The sequence below is a fragment of the Prosopis cineraria genome, unplaced genomic scaffold (genome assembly GCF_029017545.1).
Source record: "Prosopis cineraria cultivar Desert tree isolate PC_DT_omini unplaced genomic scaffold, ASM2901754v1 PC1511, whole genome shotgun sequence".
NCBI lineage: Eukaryota > Viridiplantae > Streptophyta > Magnoliopsida > Fabales > Fabaceae > Prosopis > Prosopis cineraria.
In genome coordinates, this window is record NW_026556836.1 from 1 (window position 1) to 14,276 (window position 14,276).

Sequence of the window (14,276 nt, forward strand, 5' to 3'; positions counted from 1 at the left end):
AAAAAAAGAACAAAGAACAAAGATAAGAGCCATGTTGTATTAAGTGGTCAAAGAAGATTTGGGCCTTGTTGGGCTTTCTTACTTAAAAAGAACAAAGATTTGGGCTTTCTATTTTTTTAAACAAGAAAATATGTGAGGAAAGATATTTGGGCTTTCTTAAGTATCAAAAGCAAACTTTCACTCTCTTAAATTGTTATCATGCTCTTGGTCCTTTTAACTCACAAATTTTCTTATTAATCCTTTAAATTTCAAAGTATAGTTTTTTTAAAAAAAATTCTCCATCAACAACTTGAAGTAACTTAACAAAAACTACTTCCATGCAATTTTTCAAGCCAACTAAAAAAACTCAGCTCACAATTGTAGTGTTAACTAAATCCATCTGACTTTCGAAATATATTTTTTTAAGAATATTAAATTTAATCAACCTCAAGGAACCTAGACTAAATACACACGGACACCAGCATATACTCATGTAATATAAAATTAATAAATACAACAACAGTGAGCTGGATTTTTTCTTGAGTGAAAGAAAGCCCCACAATTTTATTCAACTGGATCACACAACATCAATCTACCTTACCATCTCTCGTTCATTAGTGATAAAACAACAAATCATAGGCATGCAAGATCCACGAGTATGGACATAGGACACACACCACACACTATATTTTCTACTGGAAATGGTGTCTTCTCAAAAAGCATGCACATACAGAAGCAATACAAAATAGTGTTGTGCATAAACCTTTTATGCATAATGAGCCTCAATCTGAGTCCAAATTTTCCATCTTGAGGGGATGCCGAGCATCCGCATAATTTGCAACGGCAGTGCTAGTCACAGTCAAGAATTGTTTAGCCAGTTCAAAGCTCTTTCTAGTTGCCAACCACAAAGTGCAGAAGAATCCAATCCAACCTGAATCATTAGTTTCAATATTTCAAGTTAGAAAAGGAAACATTGTAGTGTTAGCGCAAAAGGGAAGCAACATTATAGCAAATCCACCAGGAGAAACTTAAAACATTATCTAATGGAAGCAAGAAGATATTGTTGCAATGCTGTTGTATGGTGATGCCAGAAAACTTCTTCATGGGCAATTTCTGTCCCCACATATGCCTAGTAATTTTGTTAGTGACATCAAGGAAAAGTCCCTGGACATTCTGGTCTGTAATGGATGTTTTAACTGGTATGCGCAGCAATCAATATTCAAACCAGTCAACCTTTATTAGTTATTGATACCTATAAAAAGTTCGATAGCTCGTACTTTACAAGCACATGTGCTTAGAATAATTGAAAACTAATACAAAATTGTAGACATTGGTCCGTTAGATAATTGTCATGTCTTGCAGACTAAAATCTATCTTTATTGGGCAGGGCAATAAACAAGCACAGTCACTGACCTTACAGGTCTACTGATAGAAAAACACTATCTCTGATTCAGTTCAGCTGAAATTCATTTACTTAAACTCCTATTTAGAGTTACAAATTCATAAAGGCACATGTGCCGTGAAATAGTTAAAAAGTTTAAGCCAGAACGCCAGATCAGATTACTATGAAGGAATCGAGGCAATCAAACAACTTATTACCTGTAGTTATGAGTATAGCCACAATTGCCCAGAATGAAGCAGTGCAAATAGCAAATATGGCTATCGATAATGCTCCAATATATATAGCTGTTACAGATGCGAAGAAAAGGGCCAAGAATCCTCCCGCTACTGCCAAAGACACAAAAAGGGAAATAACAATGGCATTGAAAGTTGCCGCCAGAACCAAAAGCAGAAAGACAGACAACCCTGTCAAGGAAACAAGAGTGATTGTCCCAACCTGCAACAAACAGGGAAGCAAATCATAAGAAACCAAATGAGATATACAACATTCAAAGCAATAGAAAAAAAAAAATAACAAACTATATTTTCTTGATATGACAACTTCACAGAAGAACGGAAGGTGGAAATTTTGCTGCCAAACAATCTCCTTTCAGAGAGGCAATTATGTATTTATCTGTCTTGCTCTTACATAGCTAGTGAAAATAATCATGTCAAGATTGTAATTACTAAAGGTTAAGAACAGTTGACATCAAAACTGACACCCAAACATTTTTCCATGTCACCCAGCATGGAAAGGAAACAATTAACTACTCCCCCTTGCATATGAATGGTTGGAATAAATCCCTCTACGAGTATCAATCTTATTATTTAAAAGAAAAAATAAGACCACAAGTTTTGAAACTTAACTGTAAATTTATTTTTGAGGAAAAAGTTGAAACCATTTCAAGACACTTTCAACTTTATGTATAACCACCATGTCAATGTCCGATATATTACCTCTGTTGTGGAATGTGCCATCCTTATGTCTGCTTCTTAAAGGAACACCCAAACAATGAAAGTGCCAGATGACCTATTCTATTTATGAGTCGTAGTCTTAGTCTCCATCAGTAAACCCCAAGTACAAAATGAATATTAGCACAAACTCTGTACTTCTTTATAGAATAGACAGGCAGACAAATTGGTTTGCACAGCTTACGGCCATAACATCAATTCTTGTTCTCAAAATTTTACATGAAAATCCTTCATCGTTTGACTAAAACAAACAACTTACAGGCAACAGAGAAGCATAGTGCAGCAATCCTAGATGGGGAATAGTTCGTTTTGTGGCAATAAAGTATAGGATAAGCAAGATGATGTTTGACTTTGAAATTGCATGGAGGCAATTGAGACGTCCTAAGGTCTACATTGTCATAGGTAATATGGTAAAATCACACACACGCACAAATCATGCATTTAGTACCCATGTACTTAAGGAAAGTTCCATTCAATTTACTCTGGATGACTGTTCAATGAGCCAACCAAAAATTGAAATTTAAAATATCAAAAGATGTTAATAATAAAATGGATGGTAACATCCCATGGATGAATCAACATCTGGAAGCGCAGCATCACATCATATAAGGCTTGGAAATGAAACATACAGAAAAAATAATCAGACAAACCTTTCCAAGGGTTTCAAAAAGGGTGCTGAAGATAAGACTTCTAGCATTTAGATATTACAATGTAGCAGAGTTATCAAACTTCAAATCTAATTGGAACTGCATTGCCAATCAAATACATTCTTTTTTCTCTCGAGAGTGTAAGCTGCGGGTGGGAAAAGAAGGTTTGTGAATAAATGAAAATAAAATTGCATTTGCATCTTCAAAACTCTCACTCACTTTGGCAACTTGAGAACGGGGCAGACATGCTTATCGGTCCTTAGAAAAACAATTAGCCAGGAGTATCTTTCCTAAAGAACATATCTCTTCATCAGCTTTAAATGACTAAGATGTGGTATTCATTGCACAAGGATAAGCCTATGAAATTCAAACTGCAAGAGATTTTGGCCTTTGGTCAAAGAAGAGCAACAGATGAGAAGGCTCAATCCCACGTGTGAAGAATATAATAGGTGAAAGAAAAGGAATAAGAATAATCAAATTGCCACCCAACGGCTACCAACAGAATAAAAATGAAACAATACCGAAGAAGGATCCTGAAAAATCAGAAAACATAGGGTGGCAAGGATCAAAAGCCAAAAATGTTTAGACTTATAGTTTATTATAATCCAGCAAAAGTTGTATGATCCATATCTGGTAATCCACATGAAATTGAACATATCAAGGACGATCGGGACCATATTATTGGCACGGGACCCAAATCCCTCACTGGTTTGTCAAGAACAATTTGAATATTTGATCCCCAAAGCTTGAGCCGGTATAGACGGCCATAAGCGATTTTACTAGAACATGTAACACTGTAAAGAACATCTAGTGGCTTCCTCAGTTGTTGCTATGCTTGCATTATGCAAGCACAAATTGTTGTGAGAACAACAAATTGATAAACCGAAAATCCCCCCTAAATCGCAAGCTTCACATCCAAACGTACATCGAATCAAATTCATTATAAAATCCGACAAGGCATTCGCTTAAGATTCACGGAGTCCACCACATGCGCAAACAAGATTCAATTTAAAATATCACATTCACAATGCACTGCGAAATTTGTGATGTACAACACAGAAGCGACCAGCAATACTCACCGAGATGACAAGGAGAGCCCGGAGAGGGCTGCCTCGACGAGTCCAGAGAAGAACATCCTGACCGGTGTTTCTAGAAGCTTCAGGAATGCGAGGAGCGTACTGAGATACGGAAGTCTTGATCCGCTGCAGTAGAGGTGCACTGTTGCCCTTATGAGCAACCAAAATCGCGGAACCCATATGGTGAAGAATCTCGTACAAGGTCTCCCTCTCCTTTGTGGACTGAAAGGCGCCATCGATGTCTTTCTCTCCGGCGATTTCGACATATGCTCCGTTGGGCTTGGGGTCAACAGTTTCACAGGACTCCGCCATTTTGAGTAGTTTGTTGGAGATGGAAATGGAATAACAGTAAGAATTTGGAAAGGAAGATGAAATATAAAGATGAAGAAGAGAGAAATAACATGCAAATGCAATTAGGGACAACGCAGGCGTGTCCTCTGCTGAATTTAGTCAGGACTCACTCCGGCCTCATTCTGCTATACACGTGGGCTATCATCTGATTTCGTGGCAACCAATCCTTCAAGCAAATTCTTCTCAAATTTCATATTTCCTCTTTTTCAAACTAAATTCAATAGAAGGATACTTTAAAGTGTAAACAATAAAAAAATTATTTTGTTTTATATTTTTTGTAAAATTTAAAACAGTAATATTTATTGATGTTTTTATATTATTATTTTTTCAAAATATCATTTCTTTTTTTATGTTTATTAAATTCATTTTTTTTATACTATGTATATATTCAAACCTTTTGGGATAGTGGGAAGATAATTATTTTTTTGATGAAAATCTTACACGTTTTTATTCAATATGATATATTAGAAAACATAAAAAAAAATCTTAACTGTATTTTTATTTTAAGATTAAATTAGATATTGACTCCATTTCAAAATTATAGGTCTTTTAAGCTATGTGTAAACATATTAAAAAAATGTAATTTATTATTTATCTTTAATTCATTTTATGATTAATAAAAACTAAGGGAATAATTGTTCTCATAGATAATATATTGAGATTATAAATAAAGATTCGATCAAAAAAACAGATTATAAATAAACATATAATACAAAAGTATCAATGAATATTATATTTAAAAGAAGGGTTAGATAGTAATTTGCATCCGAAATTTAAATTATAGGCTGAATAGCAATTTGAATCTAAACTTATTTTTTTGTATATTTTAATCCTTAAACAATCAAATTGGAAACAATCCGGCAGTTAATTTGTTTTGAGTTGACATTGCCAAATTGGCATGCCAAGTATGCAAGTCAACATAGTCAAATGGGCATATTGGTAATTATATTTTCACACTGGAGCCATCTTCCAGTCTGATTCTGCTACTGTGCTACCACCAGATCTCCACCATGAAGACGCAATGCCTTCCCGCCAAGACCGGTCTCTCTCATACTGAAAGCCCCTCCATTGTAGAAATAGCTGAACTTGCAGATTCATTACTGTGAGAAATTAACAAATCCAAAAATGAAGCACTCACTTATCTCAACAGATACACATACCCGCAAGAAGACATTTTCATAAGCTCTGAAAAACGAAGACCACATCCCTACTATAATAGTCATATCCTCGTGAAATACCCCAAAAGATTCAGAGAAGTTTCTGGCAATTAAATATATATATATATATATATATATAATAAAGACCCAAAACTCCGTTCTTAGTAAGGGTTTAATTCAGCTACAAGAGATGGAGTTAGAAGAAAAGAAAGAGCAGGAAATGACCTTCAACCAACGATCGAACCTCGGTGAAGAAATGATTGCAGCAGAAAGGGGTCGAATGGCCATTAAAAAGGGTTTTGGTAACAGGACCCTTCGAAGCAATGGCCATCAAATTCCTTGCCGACATTAGAATGGGTCACAACAGAAGGAAGGATTACCCCCGGCGTATATAAACCCTCCCGCCGATTCGTTTCTGAGCAGAGAGTGTGGGTTCGTCTCCTTCTCGAAGGCCGAGCTGGAGCCGCTGCACCTAAGAAATCGTGATCTGTAGCAAAAACAAAAAACAAAAGAAAAATCCACGTCACCTGCGCATCTGGGCCCAACGAACGGACGTTTTCTCAGAGTCTGAGTTAATAGTGGGTGAGATGATTGTCCCTATATTAATTGTCTAAAATTTAAAATATATCAATTATTAGTATACGGTTTAAATTGCTTTTAAAATTATAATTTAAAATTTAAATTACATATTAATAACATGTAAGATGAAATAATTTTTTTAAAAAAAAAGAACCTGTATTTTAAATTTGAGGGAGTAAAAAGTAAACTTTCTTTTTAAGTTCTAAAAATAAATTATTTTACTTAGAAGCATTGATTTTAGAAGAAATAGTTACTGTTGTTTAAGTATAAGATTTGAAATTTGAATTTGCATGAATGTAAAAATAAATATTACAGCACGGTTTGTAAATTCTTACTCAAGCAATAGAAAAGAAGCTAAAGAAAAATATAATAAACCAAGCCAACTTATTTCCAAAACATTATTTGTTTGGAGATTTTCTAACAAATTCAGCAATGAACAATCCATTCTTTCCCTCTTGTATCAATGACCAAACCATCTTATTAATCAGTATGTATGCCAATATGTACAAACAGTTACACTGTGCAAGAATATGCCTCAAATACTAGAAACACTCTTATGCCTCAAGAGTGGTGATGTATCTCTTCTCTTCAATTATTCTCTTTAAAAAAAATATATGAATACTAGGTAGCGTTGGATACACTTGTATCTCATTCTCACTTGCTAAGGCATTTTGAATACCGTCATTACACTGGATATCAGATGTCAGGTTTGGCATGACAACTGAAAATGTCATAGAAATGATACAATTTAATTAAAAAAAAAAGACAGTTAAAAATGGTATGATATGAAATCCCATATGATTTTCATGGAATTATCTCATATCATGATATCATTCTATGACATTGCAGTAATTTGGATAACACTTGTTAAATTGCATACAAGTGCGCTAAACCTGTCAGATATTCAAAATACCACTCATCAAGATGAATAATCTTAAGATGATACCATGGACAACAACAATTGCTGTTGTTGGGCATTCAATGATAACAACATCAAGTCCCAAGAACTGCGAGGAATGGCCATTCCAAACTCCCTCAGCAAATGACTCATCTTCTTGACAGTTTCTGGTGTAGCTAATCTGTTTCCCTTATCAATAACCTGACAGAAAACATATCTTACAGTATAAAAAGGAACAAAGTTACAATAAGAGGAAGAGAAATCTAGTCTTAGCAATTGGCACAACACTGTACCGCAACATACACAAGAAAAACAGAAGTCCAGTGTCATAGTCTTAATTAATTAGTCTTCCTTCATGTGGCTCTGTCATCAGGAAATATAGAGGTGAAATTCATTGTATTGAGAGCAAAACCGACATTGTCTAATCCACTGGACGAATATTAAATTCCCTGAATGTATATTAGAATAGCAAAGATGAACCAATGGAACAAGAAAAAAGTTCGCTTCATCTTATTCATGCATGCCGAGTGGTCAAGATTTGTCACAAGTGATCTTCTAACTGCACCATATCTTTAGAAGAAGAAACCTGGACTCAGAGAGTCAGAGTTTACATATCTGAATCTACCTTGCCATTTTTGTTTTCCACGAGACATCTTTGATAGGAGGATGTCTCTCCCATTTTTGCTACAAATAACAGTCTACAAGCTCAGTTTTCTACAAGCTGCTAAGTTCTTAAGACACAAATATATCATCTTTGGAAGATTAACATTGCTATTATAAAGAGGACAAAATTGTAGTAGATTAAAACTTGGCAATATCTGAAGATAACGTTTCATCTGCATTTGAACTCATTTGGATATTATTTATGTCTTGGTATATCCATTTCAGTCTAACATGTATCTTAGCTCTTGTTTGTAAGGGTGACAAGGGTTCGGTTTGAGAGTAGAAGATGAAAAACGCTGTCAACTCACCTCAACAAATACTGCAATGATCTTGACAAGATTTTGATTTCCTGGGCCAAAAAGATCGTTATCTGACCTGAAATATAATAACAAACTCAATTAATCAATTACTGCAGCATTGAAAACTATTTATTTTTTTATTGATTAATTATTATTTTCATAAAAGATTCTTCTAATGGGGTGTACTGTTTTCTCACCTTGAAACCATTAAACAGAGCTGTTCATGCATAATCTTGGCCTCACTCAAATCATTTTTAAGGGGCAGGAGGCTTAACCAGACAGGAACAAGCTGCAGATTTATGCAAATGGGGTCAAACCTTTTCTTTATCACTCGGTTATCTCACCTAGAGAAAAAGCAGCATAAGTTGATCATGTATACTGTTTTCAAAGACCACTTCAAATTGCAAGTTTTGGTGAAGAGTAACAAATAATTTTATTATAATCCATAAAACACCCCTTGACATGAAAATGCTTAAGACTTGAAACATGGACAAAGAAATGATTTCCTAACTTACCATGCGATGTAGTTTCAGTTCATTTTGAGCAGTTGGAGTCAACAAGGACAGAATTCCGATCTACTTAGTCAGAGTCTCTAATATTAAGTTGATACTCACTTAAACTTATGATCATACGATGCTATAGATGAAGTCAGCTAATATTTTTATGTAATTCCTAACAACTTTCTTGATAGCAAGATCCTTGGTTCTGCATGCTGTAAACATATTAGTGAAATTGGTTGATAGTGAACTACTTGCAGCTCTTTCTCTCCCTCCCCTCCCCCTCGCTTTTTTCTAATAATGCCAGCACTAGGAACCATGTATAAATTTATATAGACTTTCCCTTATAAATTTTATTTCATTCATGCTACAGAATCTGAAGAGTGCGATGTGACTGCATTCAATCTCTGGCGGACAACTTCTACTTCAGAAACTCTATACTAATGTCAAAAAGAATGAGACCTCCAGCTCACGTCCTAAAATCTGGAAAAGAGCTATGTGCAAAGTGACTTGAGTATATATATCGGTGAATGCAGTTTCAAGATTAGTTAGAACAACAAAATTTCATATCTGAACCATTAAATTTGACATACATATCATACACTTCACTTACAAGGGGAAGCAATATGTCACTGGGCAAAGTCAAGTTTCTAGTTTTTGCACACATATTCCTTAGCTCAGATGACGGAAGCTGAAACATTAGTGGCTAGACGAATTTCTTATTGAACCTCAAAATTAAGTTCTGTGTCTTTTCTTTGTTCCTGTTGTACTATTTCATCCATTGGAAAAAGAATGGTGAAATTCATGTCAGTTGCTTGGGTAACTGGGTTATTTGTTTTTAAGATAAGATTTTAAATTTGTCATTTGGGTCACTAAACTTCAGACTTCTGCGTTTCTATATTTTCTTATTTCACAGTTACTAATGCTTAAAAGCTAAACTTAAGGGCCTTAAATTTTTCCTTTTGATTCATTGGTTAGCAGCTATTAAATAAGATAACTTGAAAAATAATTAAAAATGCCAAGCACATTAATGCATGTCAAGATAGTCATAAAAATAGAAGAACCCAACACATTTGCATTTGAAAAGTCAAGACTTTTAACTGGAAGAAAAGTACTGCGGACATACAAAGATATACTTCATGTCGCGCATAAAGAAAGATTAAAAAAAAAAAAAAACTGAAACCTCATTCAAAATCAACATGCATTAATATAAATGTGATGTTTCTTCTCAATCAATAACAAAAACCCAAGTTTCTCCTGCCAGAAAATGTTGATGGAAGGAAAATATATGTGTGTGTGTGTGTTACTTTTGAAGCATCAATGCTGTCACGGTGGCATATACAGATTCTTCCTAGAGCAGAGACTGCAATATCATTTGCTTTTGCATTCTCCAGAAGTGGTTGGTTTGGATGTTGCATCAAAATGCTGAGTTTAGACAGTATCCCTGAAGAAGAGATGTGGATATAAACCTTAAGAACGAAGATGAAGTTCTTAACAATATTTTAAGTTGAAAAAAAATATATATAAAAAGATACCATTGATGAAAGGCTTGAATTGCAGTGATCCAGACTCCGCCAAAATTCGAATTCCCCGTGTTGCCTCCTGAAAATTTCATATGAAATATCTGCAAATGAAATAAATTCCACAAAAATAAAACCGAGAAAGGGGGAGACAGGAAACCTCTTTAACTTCAGAATTCTCGTCACTGCACGCTTCTAGTAAGATCGGAAGATAATTAACATAGTACCTGCTGAGAAAACAAGAAAAGTGACATCATTTCATTTATTCATGAATTAAACAGGCAAGAAAAGCGTATGAAAGATCGAAAACATTACTCTAAAGCCATTGTAGCACACCGCTCTGCAACAATATTAACAGTTGACAAAAGAATACTTTTTTGTTTAGGAGTCACATCACCCTGCGTGCAGAAAGCTGGGAAGAATCAAATTGAAGGACCACAGAGATGGAGACTGTATTAGTATAGACTAACTTTAGTAAAAAAAGTTCATTTGGATTTTCTTAAAAAAGAAAATTGAGGAATAACAAGATTGGTGCTAATTTAAGGTTAAAAGAACATGCAGTAACTTGTCCATGGAAACTGAAGTCCGGGATAAACAAATAAGAGGATTTTCCCAAGAAGCAAAACATTGTGGCTCCGAAAGAATTCCTGCATGATACGGAAGTCATGGGCCTATGTGTTCTACGAAACTCTGAACCTTTCACTTGCACAATTTTGTTTAGCTACACCCAGATCTTCTGGGTAAAAATTTATTACTTCTTAATGCTATGCGGGAAAAAAAGATTGCATTTATGACGCATCTTAAAAGGCAGGAATGCAGAATCCCATAGAAGTATAGCTTTCTACCTGCAACAATACCAGCAACTTCCTTATTACAGTATCCGAGTCCGGATACCAGAAAAAGCTATCTGGAAGAGTGTTCTTTAGGAAGTATAGCATTGCAGAAGCAGCATGTTCCTATTAAAGAAATATAAAATTATAATTGTAATAATAAAAAATCTATAATGAAGTGGTACATGTAATATCAATGTCGCACTTGGTGTAGGAGTGAAAATGAAAGGAATGGAGAATGGCTGCTTGCATAAAAATTTCACAGCAAGAGTAAGAATCAATTAGATGAGAAAAATAATTTTCACACACATTCCAATAATTCAAAAGCACGGAGAAAAGTTGAACTGGACAAGGAGAACTAGACAGTCTAACTAAAAAAGCAAGAAGCTGTAGTTGTGTCGAGATTTGTTGTGCCAAAGCAGTTGTAATGATACATCAGTTTAGTTACGTCAAGAATTATACCGTAAGTTGGAGGGTGCACATCTCAACTGATAGTGATGAAAAGTCCATTTAGTTATGGCTGTCTCGCCACAAAATACTCATTAGTTCAAGATCTTCACTATTAATAATATGCCAAGATCTAGAAGAAATGAATATAAAATTAATTAAAATCAATCCATTCAAACGACATCTTAGTTGTTGACCCTGCAATCATCTACACACACACACACACACAGACAAAATCACATCTCTCGCACCTTTACTGTGTCATTCTGTTCAGTGTCAAGTGCCGTGACAAATGCAGGCAAAAGCCTAGAATGATAAAACAGTTGCAACATTTGGATAAAAATTGTAGGTATCACCATAAAGTTGAAAGCTGCCAACCGAACTTGAAATTGGGAGTCTTGAAATAATTTCATAATTTTCTCAAGCACTATCCCCAGAGAATCGTCCATATACTCCATCTGGAATGTAAGCACATTATTCGATGTTAGACAGTGAGATGAAGCCACCACCAGAAAGTAAAACCAAACCAGCATGAACGACCTACAAAATTTTACAACCAAGTGTGGAAGGACCATAGACTAAATGACTAAATTGAAAGGGAAATATGAGTAAGCTGTAATTGATGCCAAACTGCAGGTGTGTATGATATCATTTTCTAAAGCGTGGGATACATGCCAACCATCTCTCTCAGGCTAGAATTAAATCAGATTTGACTTGATGAAGCTCACTGAGAATGCATTATGGTTAACGCTTCAATTTTCTCACTTTTTAGTTTATTATGGGTCTCTTCAGGAAGCAAATTATCTTTCCAATGGTGATTTTTTTCGTTATTTTTCATTAACCAGTCTTTTGTTTCATGTGGTAGGGTAGAATCCTTGTTTTCCAAGGATCTAATAGGTACATCCATGGCTATACATAGAAACCAAGAATAAAAAGTAGTTGTTACTGCCCTGCATCTTTTGTCCAATTGCATTTTCCATAGTTCACCTATTTTACTATCTGTCAGCACAACCATTCAGTACAATTAATCGAAGGACTTGAGAGTTATCAGTTCACCGTTTCAAATGAGAACGCTTTGGCAATTAAAGCAAGGAATGTAATTCCTGCATGACGCTTCTGCCATTCTGGAGATTCCAAGTAAAGTGGCAACAGTTCTGAAGTAATAGGAAGAACTTTATTCTCCCCCAGGGTGACTGAAAGATGATACAAGCATCCTAATCCAAAGTTGTAGACATTAGTCTTCTCAGTACTTCCATACTCTTCACCTTTCAATTCATTACCTGCCATATCTTCTTTAATACAGAGTAGCATTTTCATGGGGACAAAGAAGATCCTAACCATAGTCTGATAAGGCAGACTTAATATTATGTGTTTAAAATCTTTTCTTTCTGTCAAGATGATTACTAATCTAAGGGCATAACAATGCATCTCCTCATTCAATGCTGAGTTCTCTGCAATTTGCAGCATGTCTAAAACCATATCACTAATGTATGGCTTCAGTAATTGATGCCCTTCTGACACCAATGTTATCAACTCCTTGAAAGCCATGAAAGCATAGCTATCTTGAGAGCTTCTCAACAGAGTAAAGATCCCGACCATCATTGCCCTCAGAAGGTCATGAAACAACCCTGGATTCGAAGGTTCAGAAAATAAAGGCATTAATGTCACAACAGCCCCAAAAGAAGCAACTTGAACATCAGGGCTCGCCGAAGCCAACCCATCCAAGAACGACGAATGAAGAACCTGAACACTATCCTTCAGAACATCACAGATAACCGACCGGAAATCCCTTGGAAATTTCGCTAAAACCAAAAGGGCAATTTCCTGAAACCTGTCATTGCTCGTCTTTCCAAGAGACGTTAAAAGAAATTCAAGAAGCTCTGGCCATTGGTTGCCACCATTATAAATCTCACACACCGTTTCAGCCACCACAGCACAGAACATCCTCAAAACCAGCATTGAATTCTCTTCATTGAGATACGCAAGCAAATGACCTTTCAGGGTAGACTTCGCCGTTTCCCGCAATTTAGGCCAGAGGTCGCAAACTCGAAGGAATCGAAGAATCCTAATGGCGTTGGAGCGGGTGTCGACATTGGGACCACATCGTACGAGGAAGCAGAGCTTGATGAATAGCAAATCGGGGTAGAATTTCTTGGAGCATTCGAGGAACAGGAGAGCCTGGGACTTTTGGGATTGGTCAGGAGAGAAGAAATGGGAGAAGACAACCTCCATGGGGTCATTGTCGTTTGAGCTAAGAATCTGGAAGACCTGTGACTGCAATTGGGTAGAAAATTCAGACTCCATCATCGTCACAGCAACGTCGCAAGGCTGTGATGCCGAATGGGAGGAAGGTAGAGGATGGATTTTGGTTTCGAGAGGAACGGAGAATATAAGGGTTGGGGTTCAGAGTGCCAGTGTGGCTTCACGTAAACATGAGACGCGAACATGAAATATTGTGATTATTATAATTAGAAAACATAGAATGGCGGCTGGAAGTTAAAGCAATGTTTTTTCACTCTCTTAAAAAAAAAAAAAAACGTTTTTTCGCATCTGAAGGGGGATTAGCTTCTTCTTTTTTTTTCAATGACAAAAAAAATATTTAAAAATATGCAAATCTCAAATCTCGAATGAGCAATATAAAATGCGATAATTATTACTCACTTTATTTTTTTAACTGAATTTTATATTTTAAAAAATAATTATTTATTTTTAAATTAATAATATATTTTTATATTTATCTTTATGTAATAAAGTATTTCATTCTAAAATAAATATAAAATAATAATTTAATAGAGGTGCTTTAAAAAAAATATAATAATTACACATTGACATACTAAAAATACTTTATATTTTTTAACATTTAATCTCAAAAAATATCTTATATTTTTTAATAGAAAAGTATTTAATTCCTATAAACTTTGTTTGCTATTTTGATTTTTTGAATAAATGACATTTGTACTCAATGATTACTATATACTTCT

The 14,276-nt window shown here is 35.1% G+C and overlaps 2 protein-coding genes across 4 annotated transcripts; both read right to left on the minus strand.

Annotated features, from left to right (window-relative positions):
- Nucleotides 1–713: 713 nt before the first annotated feature.
- Nucleotides 714–4,509, minus strand: LOC129300272 (uncharacterized). Its single transcript, XM_054938817.1, has 3 exons — nucleotides 4,058–4,509; nucleotides 1,579–1,816; nucleotides 714–910 (listed from the first exon to the last, which is right to left on the minus strand). Exons 1-3 carry the CDS (start codon nucleotides 4,364–4,366, stop codon nucleotides 762–764), a joined length of 696 nt encoding a protein of 231 aa, XP_054794792.1. The 5' UTR covers nucleotides 4,367–4,509; the 3' UTR covers nucleotides 714–761.
- A 661-nt stretch (nucleotides 4,510–5,170) lies between these two features.
- On the minus strand, nucleotides 5,171–13,695 carry LOC129300270 (uncharacterized). Of its 3 annotated transcripts, none has more exons than XM_054938815.1 (12): nucleotides 12,352–13,695; nucleotides 11,547–11,753; nucleotides 10,864–10,974; nucleotides 10,334–10,416; nucleotides 10,179–10,245; nucleotides 10,034–10,100; nucleotides 9,806–9,942; nucleotides 8,199–8,290; nucleotides 8,011–8,077; nucleotides 7,088–7,240; nucleotides 5,788–6,049; nucleotides 5,171–5,505 (listed from the first exon to the last, which is right to left on the minus strand). In XM_054938815.1, the coding sequence occupies exons 1-11, from the start codon at nucleotides 13,600–13,602 to the stop codon at nucleotides 6,035–6,037; spliced, it is 2,250 nt and encodes a 749-aa protein (XP_054794790.1). In that variant the 5' UTR covers nucleotides 13,603–13,695; the 3' UTR covers nucleotides 5,171–5,505; nucleotides 5,788–6,034. The 3 variants fall into 3 exon arrangements, with proteins under 3 accessions (XP_054794790.1, XP_054794789.1, XP_054794791.1); XM_054938814.1 differs by having other exon boundaries at nucleotides 10,179–10,248; XM_054938816.1 differs by lacking the exons at nucleotides 5,171–5,505; nucleotides 5,788–6,049; nucleotides 7,088–7,240 and having other exon boundaries at nucleotides 8,020–8,077; nucleotides 8,199–8,345; nucleotides 10,179–10,248.
- Between the last annotated feature and the right edge of the window lie 581 nt (nucleotides 13,696–14,276).

Coding starts and splice junctions, on each gene's coding strand:
- LOC129300272 (XM_054938817.1), bottom strand. CDS start 4,366: ATGGCGGAGTCCTGTGAAACTGTTGACCCCAAGCCCAACGGAGCATAT. Junction 1,817..4,057: donor GGGCTCTCCTTGTCATCTCG/GTGAGTATTGCT, acceptor TGTTTGTTGCAG/GTTGGGACAATCACTCTTGT. Junction 911..1,578: donor GGCTATACTCATAACTACAG/GTAATAAGTTGT, acceptor CTAATGATTCAG/GTTGGATTGGATTCTTCTGC.
- LOC129300270 (XM_054938814.1), bottom strand. CDS start 13,602: ATGATGGAGTCTGAATTTTCTACCCAATTGCAGTCACAGGTCTTCCAG. Junction 10,101..10,178: donor AGAATTCTGAAGTTAAAGAG/GTTTCCTGTCTC, acceptor TGAAATTTTCAG/GAGGCAACACGGGGAATTCG. Junction 9,943..10,033: donor ATTCAAGCCTTTCATCAATG/GTATCTTTTTAT, acceptor TCTCTTCTTCAG/GGATACTGTCTAAACTCAGC.